At 47.5% G+C, this 21,856-nt stretch overlaps 1 protein-coding gene across 4 annotated transcripts; it reads right to left on the minus strand.

Moving 5' to 3' along the window:
* Positions 1-1,358: 1,358 nt before the first annotated feature.
* On the minus strand, positions 1,359-19,919 carry SPINDOC (spindlin interactor and repressor of chromatin binding). 4 transcript variants are annotated; one of them, XM_081968228.1, is made up of 9 exons: positions 19,646-19,919; positions 18,258-18,324; positions 13,803-13,988; positions 11,769-12,038; positions 11,543-11,644; positions 8,203-8,298; positions 6,010-6,129; positions 4,739-4,789; positions 1,359-2,630 (listed from the first exon to the last, which is right to left on the minus strand). In XM_081968228.1, exons 1-9 carry the CDS (start codon positions 19,706-19,708, stop codon positions 2,197-2,199), a joined length of 1,389 nt encoding a protein of 462 aa, XP_081824354.1. In that variant the 5' UTR covers positions 19,709-19,919; the 3' UTR covers positions 1,359-2,196. The 4 variants fall into 4 exon arrangements, with proteins under 4 accessions (XP_081824354.1, XP_081824357.1, XP_081824355.1 ...); XM_081968231.1 differs by lacking the exon at positions 19,646-19,919 and adding an exon at positions 18,954-19,482; XM_081968229.1 differs by lacking the exon at positions 11,543-11,644 and having other exon boundaries at positions 19,646-19,917.
* Positions 19,920-21,856: the final 1,937 nt, after the last annotated feature.

The following is a 21,856-nucleotide window of genomic DNA, read 5'->3' on the forward strand; positions in this document are numbered from 1 at the left end:
TAAAATTGCTTTCATGTAGGATGCATGGCAATGCAGACAGGGGGAAAAAAAAAACATGCACCTTGCAACGTATGGGTTTTCGGGATCATCAGACCACAGAAGCAAATATACTAAGATTTCAAATTAGGCAGGGGAGTCTTCTCTAGGATTTTGGTCCTCCTCCTCCTCTGTCAACTGGCCCCTTTGACAAGGGGTGGATTCCGAAACTGAAAGCAATAAAAAAGGCGGCCCTCAAGTGGTGGATTCCGAAACTGCAAGCAATAAAAAAGGCGGCCCTCAAGTGGTGGATTCCGAAACTGCAAGCAATATAAAAGGCCGCCCTCAAGTGGTGGATTCCGAAACTGCAAGCAATAAAAAAGGCGCCCTCAAGTGGTGGATTCCGAAACTGCAAGCAATAAAAAAGGCGCCCTCAAGTGGTGGATTCCGAAACTGCAAGCAATAAAAAGGCGCCCTCAAGTGGTGGGTTCCAAAACTGCAAGCAATAAAAAAGACGCCCTCAAGTGGTGGATTCCGAAACTGCAAGCAATAAAAAAACCGTCCTCAAGTGGTGGATTCCGAAACTGCAAGCAATAAAAAAGGTTCCCCCCTCCCCCCAGTGGTTTTATTGTAATTAAGCAGCGGCACTAACGATCCTTTCCCTGGAATTAAGAGAGGACACGAATTGTCCTTCCTCTAGCTTTTTAAGATTCAACTGAGTTATATAAACCTGCTTTCGTCTACTGCAGGACGAATGTCCGTCCACCTTTGAATAAAGGGGAAAAAACTATTATTATTTACCTGTTGAACTGCCGCCTGACACCTGGATAATAAAGGCACACAGAGAGAGATTGCTGCTTCGTCCCACGCTGGTTTTCAAAGCCAGGCTTTGCTTAGCGCAGGGGAGAGCAAGCTGCGGCTCCGGAGCTGCATGTGGGTCTTTCTTTCCTCTGCTGCAGCTCCCTGTCGCCAGTCGGCTCCACAATCGATAGGGCTTTCAGTTAGGACAGGTAGAGGAAAAAGGATGCTGCACTAGGAAGAGACTCTATGGTGAGGGAACTGGACTTCCAGTCGGCTCCAGGATTGAACGGGGGGGGGGGGCTTCCGGTTAGGACCTTTATGGCTCTTTTGATTGTTTAAGATGGCCGACCCCTGGCTTAGCTGAACATACATACACACACACCAGGGTTTGTGGGCCAGATGCAAAACCATAAAGCAACTGAGGGGGATTGCTCAGCACAATTTATGGATCGGGCCACCTTTTTCTTTGCTCAAGAAAAGAGAAATGCCCGCCCCATTTCCCCCCATCCCCCCTGCAGAAGGACAAGAGAAGGGGTGATTAGAACGCAGAACCCGAAACGCACATAGATAGGAGGCCGCTGTTAGAACGTAAAATATAACTTTACTGCTCCCTGTGGTTCAATGAATCTGTTTTTAAAGGCCCAGGTTGATATATTGTAAATCCTCTGGTTAAATCAGGAAAGCCAAAAGCACAGTGGGATGTGTTTGTGTGTGTGTGTGTGTGTGTCCCTTCAATTGCAGAGACACAATGCATTGGCGATGAAAATGACCTCCTGTGGCTGCAAAAGGCAGTCCCAGCCAAGAGTAGATGTCTTACAGTTTTTTTAATGGGGACAGACGTAAAAAAAATAAAAATGAAAAATGAAAAAAAAAATGAAAAAAAAAAAAAGGCAAAGGGTCAGACTGCAACTCAAAAAAGGATTTTCCCCCTGAGTTTCTTTCTCTTTTATCTTTTCCTTTTAATAAACAGACCCTGTAATAAGGGGAAGGTAGTGGCAACAATCTCCCATCTCCCAGACTTCGCTGACTTTAGCGTTGACTCCGTTTCTCTGCTGCGGTGTGAAAAATTAAAAATAAGGCTGCGGACTGAAAGAGAAATCAGAGCCACTTCTGCTTAGGATGGAAAAAACAAAGTTGAAAACTGGAACAAATAATATATATGTATATATATGTGTGCGTTTAAAAAAAAAGCAGAATTAAGAGTTGGAAAAATGGCGGCAGAGTTAGAATCTGTTCAGTTCTCCAGCGAGGGGGATGTGAGTGACAGCGTTGGGGGTGGGGCTTCCAAGGAGGGGGTGGAGCCTCCTTCCCACAAGCTCCCCCTCCCCCGTGGCGCCTGCTTGGTCCACAGAATTTGGTCTCCTTTTAACCCTTTCTCTTGCGGCTTCCCGAGAAAGTCAAGTGGGATGGAGGAGCCTGTCACTTCCGCGGGGCCTGGGCGGAGGGCTGGCACCGGTTCTCCCAGACTTCGCGGATGGTACGCCGGACTTCGCGGGGCATCTGCAGCGTCTCGGCGTGGCACTGGAGGATGTGTTGCTTGACGGTGGCCAGGCAGACGCGCCGCAACGGGTACTCGCAAACCATGCACACCAGGTGGCCGGTGGCGTCGTCAAAGTCCACCAGGAACCGAGCGCGCCACGAGGGGTTGAATCCTTTCCCGAGGGCAGTGGAGGCCTCCTTGCCAGCAGGGGCTCCCCGTTTGGCCGCTCCCCGAACTGCCCCACAGTCTTTGGGGCGGCTGTCGGCGGAGCTGCCCAGCGGGCAATGGGGAGAGAGGGTGTCCTGGCTTGGGTGGAGGTGACCGCCAGTGTCCCTGGAGTGGAGCCGCAGCAGGGAGACAGAGCAGTCACGATCTGGGGAAGAGAGGCAATGCCGCACGTCATTGGTCAGGTAGTCCTCGACTTATAACCGTCCGTTTAGTGACTGTTCGAGGTTGCAACAGCCTTGGAAAAAGGGACTCGAAACCATTTTTTGCACTTACGACCACTGCAGCCTCCCCATGGTCACATGAACAGAATTCGGACGCTTGACAACTGATTCATACTTACGACGGTTGCGGCGTCCCGGAGTCACGCGATCTCCCTTTTGCGACCTTTTGATGAGCAAAGTCAATGGGGAATTCGCTTAATAACCGGGTTACTCACTTATCCACGGCAGTGACTCGCTTAACAACTGTGGCAAGAAAGGTCGTAAAATGGGGGCAGAACTCACTTTGCAAATGTCTCATCTAGTGACAGAAGTTTGTGGGCCCACAAACAACTAAGCCTTTTTGTCTTGAGCAGGGGGGTTGGACTAGAAGACCTCCAAGGTCCCTTCCAACTCTATTAATTCTGTCTTTGCCAATCTAACTGGCCAAGCCACATCACAACCAAGCGAAGCCTCTTCTGAACACGACTTAAAACTGAATTAAAGTACCTGATATACACACAAAGACTTAAACTGAATTAAAGTACCTGATATACATGCACAGACTTAAAACTGAATTAAAGTACCTGATATACATGCACAGACTTAAAACTGAATTAAAGTACCTGATATGCACAAACAAAGACTTAAACTGAATTAAAGTACCTGATATACATGCACAGACTTAAAAATGAATTTAAGTACCTGATATACATGCACAGACTTAAAAATGAATTTAAGTACCTGATATACACACACAAAGACTTAAACTGAATTAAAGTACCTGATATACATGCATAGACTTAAAACTGAATTTAAGTACCTGATATGCACACACAAAGACTTAAACTGAATTAAAGTACCTGATATACATGCACAGACTTAAAACTGAATTTAAGTACCTGATATACACACACAAAGACTTAAACTGAATTAAAGTACCTGATATACATGCACAGACTTAAAACTGAATTTAAGTACCTGATATACACACACAAAGACTTAAACTGAATTAAAGTACCTGATATACATGCACAGACTTAAAACTGAATTAAAGTACCTGATATGCACACACAAAGACTTAAACTGAATTTAAGTACCTGATATACATGCACAGACTTAAAACTGAATTTAAGTACCTGATATACATGCACAGACTTAAAAATGAATTAAAGTACCTGATATACACACACAAAGACTTAAACTGAATTAAAATACCTGATATACATGCACAGACTTAAAACTGAATTAAAGTACCTGATATGCACACACAAAGACTTAAACTGAATTTAAGTACCTGATATACATGCACAGACTTAAAACTGAATTTAAGTACCTGATATACATGCACAGACTTAAAACTGAATTTAAGTACCTGATATACATGCACAGACTTAAAAATGAATTAAAGTACCTGATATACACACACAAAGACTTAAACTGAATTAAAGTACCTGATATACACGCACAAAGACTTAAAACTGAATTAAAGTACCTGTTACGCACAGCCACAGAATGATTTGCCAGTCGGAAATATCCCTTGCTATCTACGTGCGCCAGGTATGGGGTTCGAACTGCGCACATTTTTCGTTTTATTACCGTTTTAACCTGGCATCATTGAAACTAATCATTCCCCCCCCCCCCTTTCTAGTTCCTGCATGGCTGACACGAGAGGAGTTTAAAAAAGGAAGGGCCTGCAATTTGTGAGCTTCCCAGAACTTCACTGCTGATTAATATACAGATGTGGTAGGATAACCATGTTGCTTCTTAAAGGATCTCAAGACCAACCCGAAAAGCAAGGGGAGAAGCAAGACAGCTTCCTGTATTTAAGTGGGGGGAAGAGAGGGGAAAAAGAAAGAACCCCCAACTTGTTAATTGGTTTCAGGACAACAGAAGGATTTTCTCTCCTTGGAACCAAGAGAAATCTTCTTATTGGACAATATTAGTGACCTCTGGCAGGGGGAATCCACTGCTGAGCCCTTCCCGCCCAATGAAACGCAGCCTGACGTAAAACAAAGACCAGCTATTTCAAAGAAACAAAAATATCAATGCTCACCCACTGTTTTTTTCCTCGGGTTTGCCTTCGCTCCCGTGCCTTGCGATGGTTCTGCAACCGAAACACATCGCAGTTGTCATTGTAGGATACGCACACAATCCAAATTCTCAAGCTTCCTGTCCTTCCCCCCCTTCTCTCTTGGCAAGTAGTTCTCTGCAGTTTTGGGGACCAAATATAAAGCCAAACGCCAAAAGAATGCAGCCACTTAACCACTGTGGCAAGAAAGGTCGTGAAATGGGCCAAAACTCACTTAACAAGTGTCTCGCTTAGCGACATAAATTTCGGGTTCAGTTGCAGTCATACGTCGAGGACTATCTATTTTATTTGGCCAAGTATGATTAAACACACAAGGACTATCTATTTTATTTAATACAATACAATAATACAATAGTAGAGTTGGAAGGGAGTCAAACTGTTCTCCAAGGCACCTGAGGGCAGGACAAGAAGCAATGGGTGGAAACTAATCAAGGAGAGAAGCAACTTAGAACTGAGGAGAAATTTCCTGACAGTTAGAACAATTAATCAGTGGAACAGAAATTGCCTCCAGAAGTTGTGAATGCCCCAACACTGGAAGTCTTTAAGAAGAGGTTGGATAGCCATTTGTCTGAAACGGTATAGGGTTTCCTGCCTAGGCAGGGGGTTGGACTAGAAGACCTCCAAGGTCCCTTCCAACTCTGCTATTGTATTGTATTGTATTTTTGAATGTTCAGTTGACTTGAGTTGCATGTTTAATGAATAAAAGAAATCATAATCGCAATCTTAAGAAAGTACTTGGTTGATACCTAGGATGCTGGCAGCACCAGTTAATAATATTTATGATACATTTTTAAATGTTCACTTGACCGAGTTTCATGTTTAATGAATCAAGTAAATAATAATAATACCACCAATAAAAGGGAGAATAAAGAAGAGAATAAGAAGGATAAATAATAATGTTGCAGCCACACCAGATGGATTAAAGAGACGTTAGAGGTTCAGCAGAAGGATGGCAGGAGGGGGGGGAAAAGGGACAAAACATCCGACTAAACAATCTCTTTTTAAAGTAACACCCCCCCCCCCAAAAAAAAAACAAATTAGAAGAGGTTTTCCATGCCAGGACTGCCGAGATACCAGGGCAAAAAACTGGATATGGTTGAGTGTGACCTTGGTCTGGTACAGCAGTTGTAGATAAAAACTTTCTGTCATCTTGTGCCAAGGCTGGAGGGGTGCCAAACGTTTCCAGAGTCTTCAAAAACAAGATTTGCACCAAGGGCTTTTGAGTTTCCACCTACCTGGCTGAGAACGGCAGTACAGCTTTAGGGTGAATCCAGCTGGAAAGGAACCGTCGGTGAAAATGCGGATTTCAGCCGGAGCCGAACTGGGAAGTCCGCATTCTGACAGCCACTCCTTTCCTAGAGAGCAAAAACGAGTGTGAAAAAAAATGACACGCGCTTTCATTCTCGCACATCTAAAGCCAACGGAGTCCTAAGAGTGGAAGGGTGGTAATGCTGGTAGCCCAGTCTACGGATGGGAGACGTCAGGTTAGACTTACGACGGTTCGTTTAGAGACTGTTAGAAGTTACGGAGCTGGAAAAAATGAATTACGACCATTTTTCGCACTTACGAAAGTTTTTCACACTTACGACCATTGCATCATCCCCCAAATTCAGAGGCTCAGCAATTGACTCATATTTACAACGGCTGCAGCGTCCTGGGGTCATGTGATCCCCTTTTGCGACCTTCTAACAAGTCAAGGGGGAAAGCCAGATTCATTTAACGGCTCTGTTACTAATTTCACAGCTGTCGTGATTCGCTTAACAACTGTGGCAAGAAAGGTCGTAAAATGGGGAAAAACTTAACTTAACAAATGTTTCACTTAGCAAACAGAAATGTTGGGCTCAATTGTGGTCGTAAGTCGAGGATTACCTGCATTTAATCTGAAAATGGCAGGATGTAAATCTAATCGGCACAGATTTTATTTGTTAGTTCTTTTATTCTGGAACTTTTAACTAGATACACTTTGTGTATTTCTCATTGTACTGGTCTTTTAATTAAATAGGGCCTCCTGCTTGGGCGGGAGGGGGTTGGACTAGATGACCTCCAAGGTCCCTTCCAATTCTGCTAATCTGTTATCTGTTAAAATAATAAGTCTAATGACCTCTCCCGCTGCTCTAATCCAATTACAGTTACAATTTTATTCAAGCCCTGATTAACCGCATAAAAATCATCGAAGGACGTTTTCATGGCTTCCTCCAGAATCTTGAGGACTAGAAACACCCACAGACCGGGAATCTCAAAGGTGCTTTTTCAGGAGGCAAGTGGACTTTCTTGTTTTTTCTTTTCTTTTGAAGATGTTTCGCTTCTCATCCAAGAAGCTTCTTCAGCTCTGACAGGATAATGGGGAATGGAAGGCTGACATACATGTTGCAAAAAAATACCCAAGCCTTTATTTTGTACTTGCTTATTTTACAAAACATCTTTCGCTAAAAGCAAACAAGCAAACTTCCATTTTTGATCAAGTCTAAAACTGCCATCTCTATAGAATCAAAATCCCTCAAAACTTTTGCCAGCTTTCAAGCTTCCCTTTGCTTTTCATAAGGGCTAGAACCTTGAGTTTTGACATCCTGAATTTGTTTCCCCCCCCCCACCAAGTTTTTGATTTTTTACAAATATATCAAATCAATGCGTGAACGACGTGGCACCTGGGGGGGTCATACATTCGAATGCAAATAAAACTAATAAAGTTAATCTTAATTATTACATTCAATTAACTTATGTATTTCTAACAATGATACACATATATTAGGTTGCAATCTGTCGTTGTTCAATTATTCCACGTTTTCTCGTTATTACTTTTATTTTATTATATAAAAATTGCATGCACTAATATTCCCTTTTCTCTTATTTCTATCCCTTATTCTAGCTTTAATCATGTCACCCTTTAGGTGACTTTTCCTTTCTATCCTAGCTAACTTCTAATCATGTCACCTACTTAAAAGAAAGGGAAAAGCAAATCAGAACAATAAAAAAGGGAATCTCTTGCCTGCTTCAATACTTTAATTGCTATGCTTTAAAGGAGAGGGAAAAGCAAAAGAAAATCAGAATAACAACAAAGAGAAATCATCTATCCATTGTCTCTTGCCCGCTTCCATATTTACAAAGAGAAATCATCTATCCATTGTCTCTTGCCCGCTTTAATATTTTAATTGCTATGCTTTTTGTAAAAACTTTTTTTGACCAGATTCCTCTCTTGAATCTTTATCTGTTACTCCTTCTTGGCTGTTCAATCTAGGTGTTTTTCCCCCCTCTACCCTCTTCCACTGCCTGGTTTCCAAGATTTCTGCTCAAACATCCTGAATTCATTGAACAAATTCATTGCTTTGGCATGAAAACAGGTTCTCAGCACACAAAAGGAGAGGGACAGAGAGGAATGGAAAATCAGAAAGCTACACTCAACAACCAGTTCCAAGCCAACCCCGTGTTACCTGCAGCCTCCATGGGCTCCTGACCCCTCGGATCCTTGGCAGGCGGCCTCTGTCGAACCGAAAGTCGCCGCTCAGCTTCCAAGTGCAACCCCTCTGCTGCGAAGGGAGAAAAGACGAGAAAAAGCACAATTCAAGTTCAATTGCGGGTCTTGAATGGTGTCGTGCAGCTTTGTGAGGACAAAACCTGTTTTTTTTTTTTTTTATCACGACAAAACGAAAACAGAGACTCAAAAGACAAGGTTAGGAAGCAGCTGCGTTAGCACGGACACAAAATGCACTTCATATCAAGGCGTTTCAGAGTTTTTCGTGACTTGTTCGGTGCCGCTTTGTTACCTTGGGTAAAGATGACAACAGGTAGCCCTCGACTTACAACGGTTTGTTTAGTGATGAAGTTACGACGCCACTGGCAAAAGCCATTTGTGACCGTTTCCCCACACCTACGACCGTTGGGGCATCCCCGCAGTCCCGTGATCAAAATTCAGACGCTTGGCAATGGACTCGTATTTATGAGGGTTCCTGGGGGGGGAGGTCCCGTGATCCCCTTTTGCGACCTTCCGACAGGCAAAGTCAATGGGGAAGCTCGATTCACTGAACAACTGCAGTGTTTCACTTAAACAACGGTGGCAAGAAAGTTCTTGTAAGGGGGCAAAGTTCAACTTAACAACTGCCTCGCTGAGCAACAGAAACTTTGGGCTTAACTGTGGTCGTAAGTCAAGGACTACGTGTAAGTAGCCAAAAGGAAGCAGGATGGAGGCCCTTGGGAAAAGGGCAGGATTTGCCTAGTAGGTTGGGGGCTTCCTTCATACATCTGTAGTCTTCTGACTAACGGTGTTACTAACTTAGCGGCGCTTCACTTAACAACTGTGCTAAGAAAGGTCGTAAACATGGGGAGAAACTCCCATAATCATTGTCTCGCTTAGCAAAAGGGCTCAACTTTGGGTTGTAAGTCGAGGATTATCTGCTGATGTCCTGCAGCAACCCGCCTAGGGAAGAATGGCGAGGAGATGGAGAGGGCTGGTAGTTTTAAATTTCTGGGCATTTATATCTCGGAGGACCTCTCGTGAACCACGAATGCTAACATGCTTGTGAAGAAGGCACAGAAGATGCTGTACTTCCGGAGAATGCTCAGGAAGATAAATCTATCTCAGCATCCACTTCTGTCCTCCTATCGCAGCACCATTGAGAGTGTCCTGACGTACGGCATTCTTGCATGGTACGGGAGCAGCTCTCCAGCGGACAAAAAAGCTCTACAGAACATCATTAAAACTGCCCAGAATATCACCGGGCTCCAGCTACCGGCCCTGGACGACAACTTCGCTTCTCGCTGTTAAGAGGGAAGTTGCGTAACATTCTCAAAGACTCTTACCCATCCCGCTTATAATCTTTTTGGACTTTCTGCCTTCTGGCAGAATTATACGGAACAATTAAAACTAGAACCACGCGTCTTCTGAATAGCTTTTATCCCAGAGCTATCATTGCACTCAACAACGAACTAAAGGGCCAACATCAGTGAGTTATTGGACAGCACTACTTGGTCTGTTTTGTTTTTTGGGTGGGTGGGTGGTGTTTGGGGATTGTTATGTTTCAAGGTGTTGGTTATCATCTTCAAAGCGCTCCATGCCACAGGACCTAGTTATTTGCGGGATCGTATCCTGCCCCATACATCCCTTCGGCCGATTCGCTCTCACAGAGAGGGACTCCTCCGGGTGCCATCCACTAGGCAATGCCAGCGGGCGACGCCCAGGAGTAGGGCCTTCTCTGTGATGGGCCCGACCCTTTGGAATGACCTCCCCCCAGATATCAGAACTATCACCGACCTCCGCTCCTTCCGTAAGAAACTAAAGACCCACCTGTTCAATCTAGCCGGCCTGGCCTAATTCCTAATTCCCAATTTTAGTTCCTCAAGCCTGCATTTTTTAAATTTTCTAGGGGTATACTTTTAGTTGTTTTTAATTTAATTTTTAATTTTTACTTTTTGTACAGTTGTATGAGGTTTAATTCGTTTTTAAGGGAATGGGATATTCGCTTTTTTGTATTCGTTTTAACGACACACCTGTACACCGCCCCGAGTCCCTTCGGGGAGAGGGGGCGGTCTAGAAATACTGAAAAAAATAAAATAAAATAAATGTGTGTTGAGCCTAGTCTGTGGGTGTTATGTGAATTCCGTTGTATGTGTAAACTGTGTACGTACAATAACAATAAAGAAAAGCAGGAGGGAACTTGGGTTTTTCCAGCGGGTGAACTACACCTCCCAGAAGCTCTCGGGGCGGGGGTTCCCCCCCGCCCCCCCTGAGAGCTTAGCCTGCAGCAAAGGACGCTGGGATATATCTCCCGAGGAGCCTTAGGTAGGTCTTTGACAGACTCGGAAAGTGGGATATCTTATCTGCCTTCTGAGATCAGCTCTTGCAGTCGTTAGGCAGGGAGGAATTTTGACCGCCTAATGTCTCTCTCTCACACACACACACAATCATCACACATTTCCGGCACAGTGTGATTGCTCACGACAAGACTGGGTGCAGCTGCTTTGAAAACACTCTCTTCCCAGGTGGCAGCCTTGGGAGACGGGACCCAAGAACCCCAGCAGTCCTGGACTTACGACCGTTTGTTGGAAGATACAACGGCGTTGGGAAAAAGGGAACTCACAACGGGCCCTCAAACACCCGCAACCCTCACAGCATCAAGGGCTTGCTGTTGGCGACCTCCCCAGCCAGCTTTCGACCAGCAAATTTGATGCGGGGGGACGGACGGACGAGATTCGCTTAATGACTGCATTAACGAATGCAGTGATTTTGCTTAACAACTCTGGCACCCCCCCCCCAAAAAAAACCTGGGCACGGCTTCCGTTTGCCCGACTAAATGACCCCCTTTGTTTAAGCAGCGGAAATCTTAGTCCCAACTGTGGTCGTAAGTCAAGGACCACTGTGGTCCAGCAAGGCCCGGGGGTCTGGAAAGGACGCACTAGGCTAAGGGTGTCAAACTCAAGCCTCAGGGGGGGCGGATCCTGCCCGCAGGGTGCTTACACCTGGCCCGCGGGGCCGCCCTGGAAGCAGCGAAGGGCCGGTGTGCGGTGCTTCAGGCAGCGAAAACGGAGCTCCGTTGTCATTGGCAAAGGAATGCAGGAGGCCGCCATGGCTGAAAACGGGGCCCGGAGATGTGGGGGAACGCGTGGCCCACCCAAGATCCATTGTCGCCAGCAGGGGACTCGGGCCACCACAGGCGCCCCCGAGACGTGAAACGGGCCACGTTCCCCCACCCGAGGCCAAGCACGACCCTGATGCAGCCCTCAATGAGATCGAGTTTGACACCCCTGCTCTAGCCGTGTCCGTGACCTAGCACTCACCGCGGCGTGCCTGGACGGGCCCGCGTTTCCGGCTCACGGGCTGCTCCTCCGTATCAAGGAGGACTTCGATCTCGGCAGGCTGCTTGTTCTCGCCGGGACCGCCTGGGGTGGGAAGGGCCAGAAAGGGAATCAGAAGCTGCGGGGTGCAGCGCCAGGCGCCTGGTTTGGCCGTTCTGATGCGCGAGGGTCACGCAACGACAACAAAGAGAGCAGGGAGATGTTTTACCTGCCGGTGGCGAATCTACGGCGGGCAGCACGGCTCCTTCACTCCAGCCCTCCAGGATGTTGCGTTTCTCCTCCAGGGTGAAGTCCAGCGAGTGGGCGTGCTGCTGCAGGATGTGCTGACGGGCCGCCGCGGGGCCGGAGGTGGCCAAGATGCCCCCGCATACCATGCACACCAGCCGGCCGTCGTCCGGGTTCTCGGCTACCAGGTATTCCTGCTTCCAGGAGATCCCGAGCTCATCCTGGCCAGCAGACTCTGAAAATGGGTATTGTCCTGCAGGGGGGGAAAAATGGGGCTTTCGTTGAAAAGGAACCGCAAAACTCACGCCAAGGGAAAGTTCTAGAACTCAAGATTGTGTCTCTTAAGCGTGAGAAGATGCTCTGATGTTTCCGGAATGCCGCAGCCAGCATGAAAGCGAGGAAAAAGGCCTGGTCTATGGTGGAAACCAGGAGACTATGAGTTCTAGTTCCATCTTTGCCATGAAAGCCAGCTGGGTGACTTTGGGCCAATGCCCAGGAGACTGGGAGTTCTAGTCCTGTGTTAGGCATGAAAGCCAGCTGGGTGACTTTGGGCCAATCCCCAGGAGACTGGGAGTTCTAGTCCTGTCTTAGGCATGAAAGCCAGCTGGGTGACTTTGGGCCAATCCCCAGGAGACTGGGAGTTCTAGTCCTGTTTTAGGCATGAAAGCTGTCTGGGTGACTGTGGGCCAATCCCCAGGAGACTGGGAGTTCTAGTCCTGTCTTAGGCATGAAAGCCAGCTAGGTGACTTTGGGCCAATCCCCAGGAGACGGCGAGTTCTATTTCTACCATAGGCATGAAAGCCGGCTGGGTGACTTTGGGCCAATTACCGGGAGACGGTGAGTTCTAGTTCCACCTTAGCCATGAAAGTTGGCTGGGTGACTTTGGGCCAGTCCCTCTTTCAGTTGTTGTTTGCCTACGACAACCCGCTTCACAGGGTTGTTGTGGGCCAAAGAGGAGGAAGACAAGGAGGAAGGCGTATCATGTATGTTTGCCACGTTGAATTACATACTTTAATTAAGTAATAAAGGTGGAACATACATAAATAAGCCAAAATAGCAGGGTTACCAAGAACATTTGATCCAACCCCTGTAATGTTCCTTCTTGCTAAAGAGTTATGACACACGCCCACAAGCTTGCCCTAATCCTACACTTGTCTCTCACTTTGGATCAGGCAACTCGCTTCCCTTCTTAAAATTTTCAGTGCTTCTAAAATTGTCGTCTGATAACTTTGTTGTGGCCAGCCAGTGGCCAGTGGAGCTGGCAGAAGATTCGGAGAGTGAGGAGGGTTGGGGAGGAACATGGGCCAGTCCTGGAGGCTGGGGAAGGCTCGGATGAGGGCTCTGTGTCGGAGGCAGAGAGGGGGCCAGGGCCGTATGCCAGTTATCAGCTGCCTTCAGAGTCAGACATCAGTGAGGCAGAGGAACAGCTGGAGCCTGTTCCCAGTGTGTGTGCATACGAGGAGTTGCCAGACGAAGGGAAGAGCTAAAGAACAGGGGTCGACTTGGGAGGAAGGCCACAGGTGGATGATGAATGGCCCCTCCCAGAGGAAATAAAAGAGGAGCGACAGGGGAGTGGAGTTTGCAGGAGACGATCAGTTCGCTTAATTGCTTCGTGACTCTCCGAGACCCCTGACCAAGTTTTGCAGAGATCGGCCTGGCAGCTCTCCAAGCCAGATAAGGTCTGTGACCGTAAATCCTCCCTCGAAAGACTTTGCTGGAGGTGAATGAACAGAATCCACAGGGAATTAATAAAAGGTGTTTTTTTTTGTCAGGACCAGGAGTTGGCTTCATGCTCTCGGGAAGCCTCCATCAGAACAGGTTTGCTGCAAATGGTGCTTCTGGCACTGATGATAATACCTAGTTGGGTCATGAAACGCCTCCAAGAAAACACCTAAGCTCAGAGAACACCCCCTCATTTTAACCCTGAGCCTTGTCTCTGGACACCTCTGCTGAGTTGAGTTCCCACTGTTTGCCCAGTGCCGCCCAACGCACCCTGCTTGTGAGGAAAATTCCCCACCTTTGTCCGTGGGGTTTACAAGGGCTGCCTCCTGCCTCCCTGAGGGGCGGCGCAGGAGTCGATAATCAGCAGCCATCTTCTCCTTCTCCCTGAAGCGCGAGACCTCGGCGAAGTCCGTCAAGGGGGCCTCTGCCTTCAGCGCCATGGGAGATCGGGAGGCGGCAGAGTTGGCACTCCAAATCCCAACTGTAGAAGAGACAGAAATGACATCACTCGTCAAGAGAAAGGAAACACAGGTAGTGGACTCAGGGCAATTTGTTTACCACAGCACTGGTAAAAGGGACTTACGACCATTTTGCACACTTATGACTGTTGCAGCTGTCCCCATGGTTGCCCGATCAAAATTCGGAGGCTGGGCAACTGGCTCATATTTATGACGCGATCCCCTTTTGCGACCTTCTGACCAGCAACGTCAATGGGGAAGCCCGATTCGCTTAGCATCTGTGGGCCTCACTCGACAACGGCGGCGACTCGCTGAACGACCGTGGCAAGAAAGGCCGTAAAAAGGGGGGCGAAACTCACTCAACTGTCCTGCTTAGGCACCTTTCTACAGGCAGTCCTCAACTTGCAACAGTTTGTTTAATAACCACTCGAAGTTGAAAAAAGTGACTTTTTCAAACTTACGTCCGTTGCAGCACCGTCATAAACACGAATCAGTTGCCTAGTGTCTGGATTTTGATCACGGGGCCGGGGGAAAGCTGCAACGGTTGTGTAAGTCTGATAAAGGGAGTCGCACATCACTTTTTTCAGTGCTGTTGTAACCTCGCTGAATGGTCACTAAACGAGGACCGCCTATATAGAGGAGAGGCTTAGGCAGAGAAACAGACCATGGTCTGATTCCCCTCGCAGGTTTTACTGCAAACAAACCAGCTGCTTAACTATGAAAGAGAAGCAGGTGGCTGGTCCTTCCCAGCCTGATCCGGGCTGTTCTTAAACTTCAGCGTCCGATTAACAAACCACAATCGAGCGTTAGCCAACAACCGATACTCTCCGCAGCAAACATTCAGAGGTTTAACGCACTCATATATCCCAGCTTGCTGCCAAGGTCCCAAGATTTGAAGCATTTTAACCCCCACACGCGCGTGGGGGGCGCGCGAGAAGGGACTTTTCGCAATAGACAAAGCAGATTTCGGGCTGAATCAAGGTTTGTTGATAGTGGCCAAGGACCTGCGGGGGCCTCTTAGGATAACATCTGTGCATTTGGTTTTTAGATAACAGCGTTTGTCTCCCCCACATCTGACCATGCAAGCAGCTGGACCAGATAATCCCATTCCAGTTTGCTGTAAATCTTCATTAGCAAGACTTTGGGAATTTAGGGAGAGGGGAGGGTCACTCTCGAGCGTCTTGCTCTTCCCATTATCCGGCCGAGGCCTCTTATCTGACCGTTCCCTACGCAGCATCTTTTAAAATCTAATTCCTGTTGGTCATTCCCCAAAAACCATTAACATCTTGGTATCAATTAGCAAGTATCCAAGAAAGCTTCCAGACATTAAATACCTCTGCTTTTTCCCATTTAGGGGTTTGTCATAGAAGTTGGACTTTTGCAACCATAACTGCCATTTAGAATAGAATAACAGAGTTGGAAGGGACCTTGGAGGTCTTCTAGTCCAACCCCCTGCCCTGCTTAGGCAGGAGACCCTACACCACTTCAGACAAATGGCTGTCCAATCTCTTCTTAAAGACTTCCAGTGTTGGGGCATTCACAACTTCTGGAGGCAACTTCTGTTCCACTGATTAATTGTTCTCACTGTCAGGAAATTTCTCCTTAGTTCTAGGTTGCTTCTCTCCTTGATTAGTTTCCACCCATTGCTTCTTGTCCTGCCCTCAGGTGCTTTAGAGAATAGTTTGACTCCCTCTTCGTTGGGGCAGCCCGAGATATCGGAAGGTTGCTATCATGTCTCACATGATCTCGGGATACTGCAACTGTCATAAGTACATGCCAGTTGCCATGCCTTTTGATCATGGGGCCTACAAACAACCAACAACCACCTTGCAGTATGTTTTTGAAAGAAGCTACCGATTTCTGCTTCTCTCCCCCCCCTCCCCCCTTTTGCATTCCTCATCTTCAAAGGTTGGTGTTTCACTTTGAAGAGACAAAGGCGGCTTTGTGTTTTGAGCATGGAAATGAAAATGGACAAAAATCTTAGGGGCAAATCGAGTGAAACGGAACCTGTGCTATGCAAAATGGGAGGCGGTGAGGGAGAAATCCCAGGTGTGTATTTATGTAGTTATTAGAATAGAATAACAGAGTTGGGAGGGACCTAGGAGGTCTTCTAGTCCAACCCCCTGCTCAGGCAGGAAACCCTACACCACTTCAGACAAATGGTTATCCAACTTCTTCTTAAAAACTTCCAGTGTTGGGGCATTCATAACTTCTGGAGGCAATTTCTGTTCCATTGATTAATTGTTCTCACTGTCAGGAAATTTCTCCTTAGTTCTAAGTTGCTTCTCTCCTTGATTAGTTTCCACCCATTGCTTCTTGTCCTGCTTCTTCAGGTGCTTTGGAGAATAGCTTGACTCCCTCTTCTTTGTGGCAGACCCTGAGATATTGGAAGACTGCTATCATGTCTCCCCTAGTCCTTCTTTCTATTAAACTAGACATACCCAGTTCCTGCAACCGTTCTTATGTTTTAGCCTCCAGTCCCCTAATCATCTTTGTTGCTCTTCTCTGCACTCTTTCCAGAGTCTCCACATCTTTTCAACATCGTGGGGACCAAACCTGGATGCAAATATTCCAAGTGTGGCCTTACCAAGACCTTATAAAGTGGCATTAACCCTTCACGGGATCTTGATTCTATCCCTCTGTTTGTGCAGCCTAGAACTGTGTTGGCTTTTTTGGCAGCTGCTGCACATGGCTGGCTTGTGAGTTCAATCCTAGGTAGAGCGCATATTTCTCTTTCTGGGCACAATGAGAATATATCTGCTGAACAAAACTCTGCACTTGCGACACGAAGGGCATCCGGCCAGTAAAAACTGTTCTAGCTCCCATTCAGTTGCCCAGACTCCACCGCACCAGGGATTATGGGGTGGTTAAGAGAAAGATGATGATCTGAAAGTAGGATCTCTCATCTACCCAACCTGGGAAGACCCTAACTAGTTTAACCCAACTCACAAACCATCTGCACCCCTCCTTTTAGCTTCCTTTAAGGTATTCCTAATCTACTTTTTAAGGTGCTTTTTTCCCCTTCTGTGTAAAGATGGATGGGGGGAAAAAAAGAATTACGCAAATTCTGCTTTCTCACTGTTGCTTGTCTCCTTCATGCCCCTTTCCCTCATTCTATCGTTTCCTTGACTTTTTTCTTGTTTTTTACATGTTGAAATAAGCTTTTTGTTGTTGTTGTTATTTTGGACTTTTCGTCACAATGCCTAGTTCATTTTCAGTCTTAGCTTTCCTCGCTTCATCTTTGCAGGTTCCGGCTATTTGCTGATATTCTGTCTAAAGCCAATTATATTCCTGTTCTTCTTGTTGGGGAAATCCAACAATCCATTTTTGTTTTAAAAAAAGTATAAAAATAATAATTAAAAAGCTTCATTTTTAATCATTCTTTTTTTTTTCTCGCCTGCAGGATTTTTTTTTTAGCATAAATAAAAGCAGCATATCCTCCCCTCAAAGGCTAACCATGCAAAGTTAAAAATAACAGAATGCAAACATATTGTGTCTATGGTATGGATCCCAGTTAGGTGGCTTAAATTAAAAGTCTTTAAGTTGGAACAATATGTAATAAAAGGAAATCTTATGGAATTTGGAAATAGCCTGACCTGGGTTTTCGTACAAGGAGCATTAAGTCTAACCAACAATCTTTGGATTACCAAGAAGACTAACTAACTTGATATAACAAGCTAGTGTATTTTTCGGACTATTAAGACACACTTTTTTGTCTCCCAAAAGGGGATGAAAATGTCTGTGCATTTTATAGATTGAATATTGCAGAAGCCCCGCCCACCTGCCGGCCATTTTTTTGGCCTCCGCACATCCCGATTTCGGCCCCTATTTTTGGCCTTTTTCAGGGCTTTTTTTCAGTCCATTTTGAGGCTTTTTCAGCCCGTTTTTGAGGCTTTTTGAGGCCCATTTTCAAAGATTTTTGGGCCCATTTTGTTTTGGAAAAATGGGGTAAAAAAGCCTTGAAAATGGGTCAAAAAAGCCAAAAAAACCCAGGCTGAACAGAGCCGAACAAATGGGCCAAAAAGCCCCCCAAGTGGGCCAAAAAAACAGGCTCAAAACCAGGTTGAAAAAGCCTAGAAAATGTGTAGAAAAAAGGTCCCCAAAGGGCCCAAAATGGTGTGTGTGAAGGCCAAAAGCCTTTTTTTGTTGTTTTCCTCTTCTAAATTTAGGTGTGCCTTATAATCCAAAAAACACAGTAGTTGCTAATTAGCTTCTGAACTGAGACCTGGTCAGCCAGGTGTCACCACTTTCCCAGACTTTAGCAAAAACAGGAGAATTTCAGATTTTCTTACCTACAAGGCAGGCTTCCCTGGACTGAGTGATGAGAAAGACTCTGCTCCAGAAACCACTCAGCACAGACTAAAAGAAAGGACATTTAAGCAAAATCAGAGAGAGGGAAGGGGGGGGGAAGATAATTTAAACAGTTGCCCACCCCTTGAAGACAAACATTCCCAAAGGGATGTTTGTTTTGTCAATAAAGACAGGCGGCTTTCACTTTCTGTTTGCAAAGCTCTTTGCACCAAATACAGCCTCATCTCCCACGTTGTTTAAATTCATTTTTCCCTCCCAATCTCAGTAGACAGAACCTGTTTACACACACAGAGCCCCCCTTTGGCTCCTGTTTTCTACTCTCCCTTGCATTTCAAATGAGTTAATCACTAAATTCACTGCTGCCCCCCACCCACAAAAAAACCCCACCCACTCACCACCAGATAGTGTTTTATTATTATTATTTACATCAATTATCTTTCATTTTTCCATTCAGATTCCATTCTTTTAAGCAGCCGGGCCAAGGACTTACATTCTTAGCTTAGATTCTCACTCAAGACTCCTAAACATGGGACACCCCCTCCCCTCTTTGACCCCCCACCCACAAATACTCTTCAGGTTTTTCCCCATTTACCCCCCAAATTGGTCCCCAACCTTCCCCTCCATCTCTTCAAAGTCCTTCTCCTGCATCTCCCTTTGCCCGCCTCTCCCAGACTCACCTGAGGAGGCTTTCTCACACATGCCTCCCCTTCCTCACGTGGGAATGAGCAGCCCCCACCCACGACAAATCCAGGGAAGCTGCTTTATTTGAATGCCCTTCCCCCAGTTTTCCTCCCTGGTTGCATTTGAATGGGGGGGGGGGGGAGACCACCTCCTCAAGGAACCTGGGAGATGCCCCACCTGCCCTTCTCCCCCCAAACCAGGGGATTTGGCACCTTGCCCCCTCCCCTCCTTTCTTTCCACTAAAAAAGCAAATTGGGGAGGGGGGGGACGTTTTGGAGGTGGGGGAAAGGGGCTTGTAATAGGTCAGCATTTGGGAGCTGGGGAGGGGGATGTAGGAGGTTTTTACCCCCCCCAACTGTAAATGGGGAGGGGGAGAAGAGACCCCCCTGCCCCTTCCTCATATATTGAGGGGGGTTGCTTTAAAGGGGGGAGGGGATAAAAAGCCCCCCTCTTCCCCAAGGGCCTTTTCTTTTTGAACCCACTCATGTTTTTGGGTGGGGGGGCTACTTCAGCCCCCCCCTGCTAGTCATGGGAGGGGTTAATACCACCCCACCACCACCCCAGGGGGAGAATAGCAGCCTCCCCCCACACTGAGGGGCTTCCCAGGTTTCCCCTGCCCCCCCAGGCGTTAAGGGGGAGGCAGAGGGGGGGCTGGAGACCCCCACCCCCCCACCCCGAGAGCTCCCACCTGGCCGCGCAGCTGCTGGGCCTCCTCGGCGCTTCTGCGGCTGCGGCCCCCGCCGCGCATCATAGAGCATGGCGGCTCCCAGCCCCATAGAGCGGCCCCCCTTCGGCCGGACCACTCCCGCTCCCTGGCTGCTCTATGGTCCCATTGTCCGAAGGGCCTTTTCCCCCTCCCCGGAGAGGTAGCCGGAACTTCCGGAGAGAGCGGGCCCGTCTAGCCCTCCCGCGCCTCTATGGTTACGCGGGTCCGGAGGAGAGGTAGGCCATTTCTGATTGACGTCACGGGGGCTAAGGAGGGGGCGGCTCTATTTCTTTTGCTCTCGGCTCCAATGTTTGGTGCCTGGTGCCGTCCAGCCAATCGCGGCTTCTTTCTCCGCCCCTTTTCCTGGCGGAAGGCCAATCGGCGACCGGGTGGTGGGGGTGTGGACGAGAGAGGCTGGAGAAGCAGGGACGGCTGCCACCTGTCAGGAAAGCAGCGGAACTGCAGGGGGAAACGGCAAAAAAGAAACCAAGGCGAATTTGATGGTGGGGGTTGCATTTGAGAAGCAAACTTCTCAGTTTCTACCTGCTTCCTAGTTGCAGGTAGACTGCTCCTGAACAGGGAAGTTCTGCCTCGACTGTGCATTTTATTTTATTGCTTTAAATGCATTTGATTTAAATGCATTTGATTTATTGATTTATTTAAATGCATTTGATTTAAATTCTGCATTTGATTTAAATGCACCATAAGCCTTGACCGCCCCCCCCCCGAAGCCAGCTCCCCCCCCCAGCTGTTTCAACTGGGCAAAAGTTAATTGTGGAAAATGAGGCGTGGGCTCCAAAGGGGTCGCCGGTGCCTCGTTTCCCAGCCTGGGCTCCTCTGCTTTTTGGACAACTGCAAAGTGGGTGTTTTTCTCCAGCACTTCACGGGTGGAACTTCGGCCCCTTAACAGAATAACAGAATTGGGAGGGACCTTAGAGACCTTCTAGTCCAACCCCCCTGCTGGAGGCAGGAGTCCTTATACCATTTCAGACAAATGGTTGCCCAGTCTCTTCTTGATAAGGAAGGAAGGAAGGAAAGCAGAACAGGAAAAAAATAGCTGGGAGAGACCTTAGAGGTCTTCTAGTCTAACCCCCTGCTCAGGCAGGGAACCCAATACCATTTCAGACAAATGGGTGTCCATCAGGGTGATTCCCCACTCCCCTTTACTCATTCCAGCTATCAAAAGATTTGCAAATGCCCCCCACCCTCATTGCAGTAGAGACACACCCAGGGTCCCCTGCAACCCCCACCCCACTTTCCAGGGGCTGGGCTGCTGGTGGCAGGAGGGGGGGTCCCCAGCAACCTCCCTCCACCCCCCTTTCCTAGACTTGCAACTTGGTGCCCGCTTCCCCAATAACTGTGCTGCAATGGGGAGGATGGGCCTTGTAAGTCCCATCGTTGGCTCTCCAGAGACCTGCTTTTAACAGCCGGGTTTGGGCACGTCTGAAACGTGCGCACGTGTCTAAACCCATCCCCTCTCCTTTGCAAAGCGACGGAGCGAACAACTGCTACCCATGGAAGAGGGGAAAGCAGGGGCCACGCACCCTTCATCTTCCCTCCCACTTCCCCCTCCGCTGGGAAAACCCGCCCGACTAGGTGGGCTCCGTGGCTAAGGCACCTGAGAGAGATCGGCGGTTCGAATCCCTAGTACGGGTCTCCTGCGTGAGCAGGGGGTTGGGCTGGATGACCTTCAGGATCCCTTCCAACTCTTGTTACCGTTTGGATGCGCACAATAGAGAAAGAGCGAGAGAGAGCGCGCAACATTAGCACAGCTACAGCGTGCAAAATATAGAACGCAAAATACATACAATGCAAAATACATATAATGCAAAATATATTTGATGCAAAATACATATAATGCAAAATATATATTGCAAAATACATAAACGCGTGCATCCTTGATTGCACGGTTGAGCCGGCGGGGGGGGAGGTGATTTAATATTACTATGAATTTGATTTCTGCCCCCCCTTTTTTTTCCTGCTTCCCCTTCTTTTCCTCCTCCCCCCCACCCCCCGCTGCAGAAATAGGCTGCGTCCCCTTTAAATTTACCCAGGAGCCCTGGAAGGAGCCCCAGGGGCCCCGGGGGGAAAGGTTTCCCCACCCTGACTAAGCCGGAGCCTTGCTCGCGTTGCCTTGCTCGGCCGCAGGCGTGGAGGGGGGGGGGAGGAGAGAGGGAAAGGGACCCCCCCCGC

Source organism: Natrix helvetica (assembly GCF_964273705.1).
Source record: "Natrix helvetica genome assembly, chromosome: 16".
Taxonomy (NCBI): Eukaryota; Metazoa; Chordata; class Lepidosauria; order Squamata; family Natricidae; genus Natrix; species Natrix helvetica.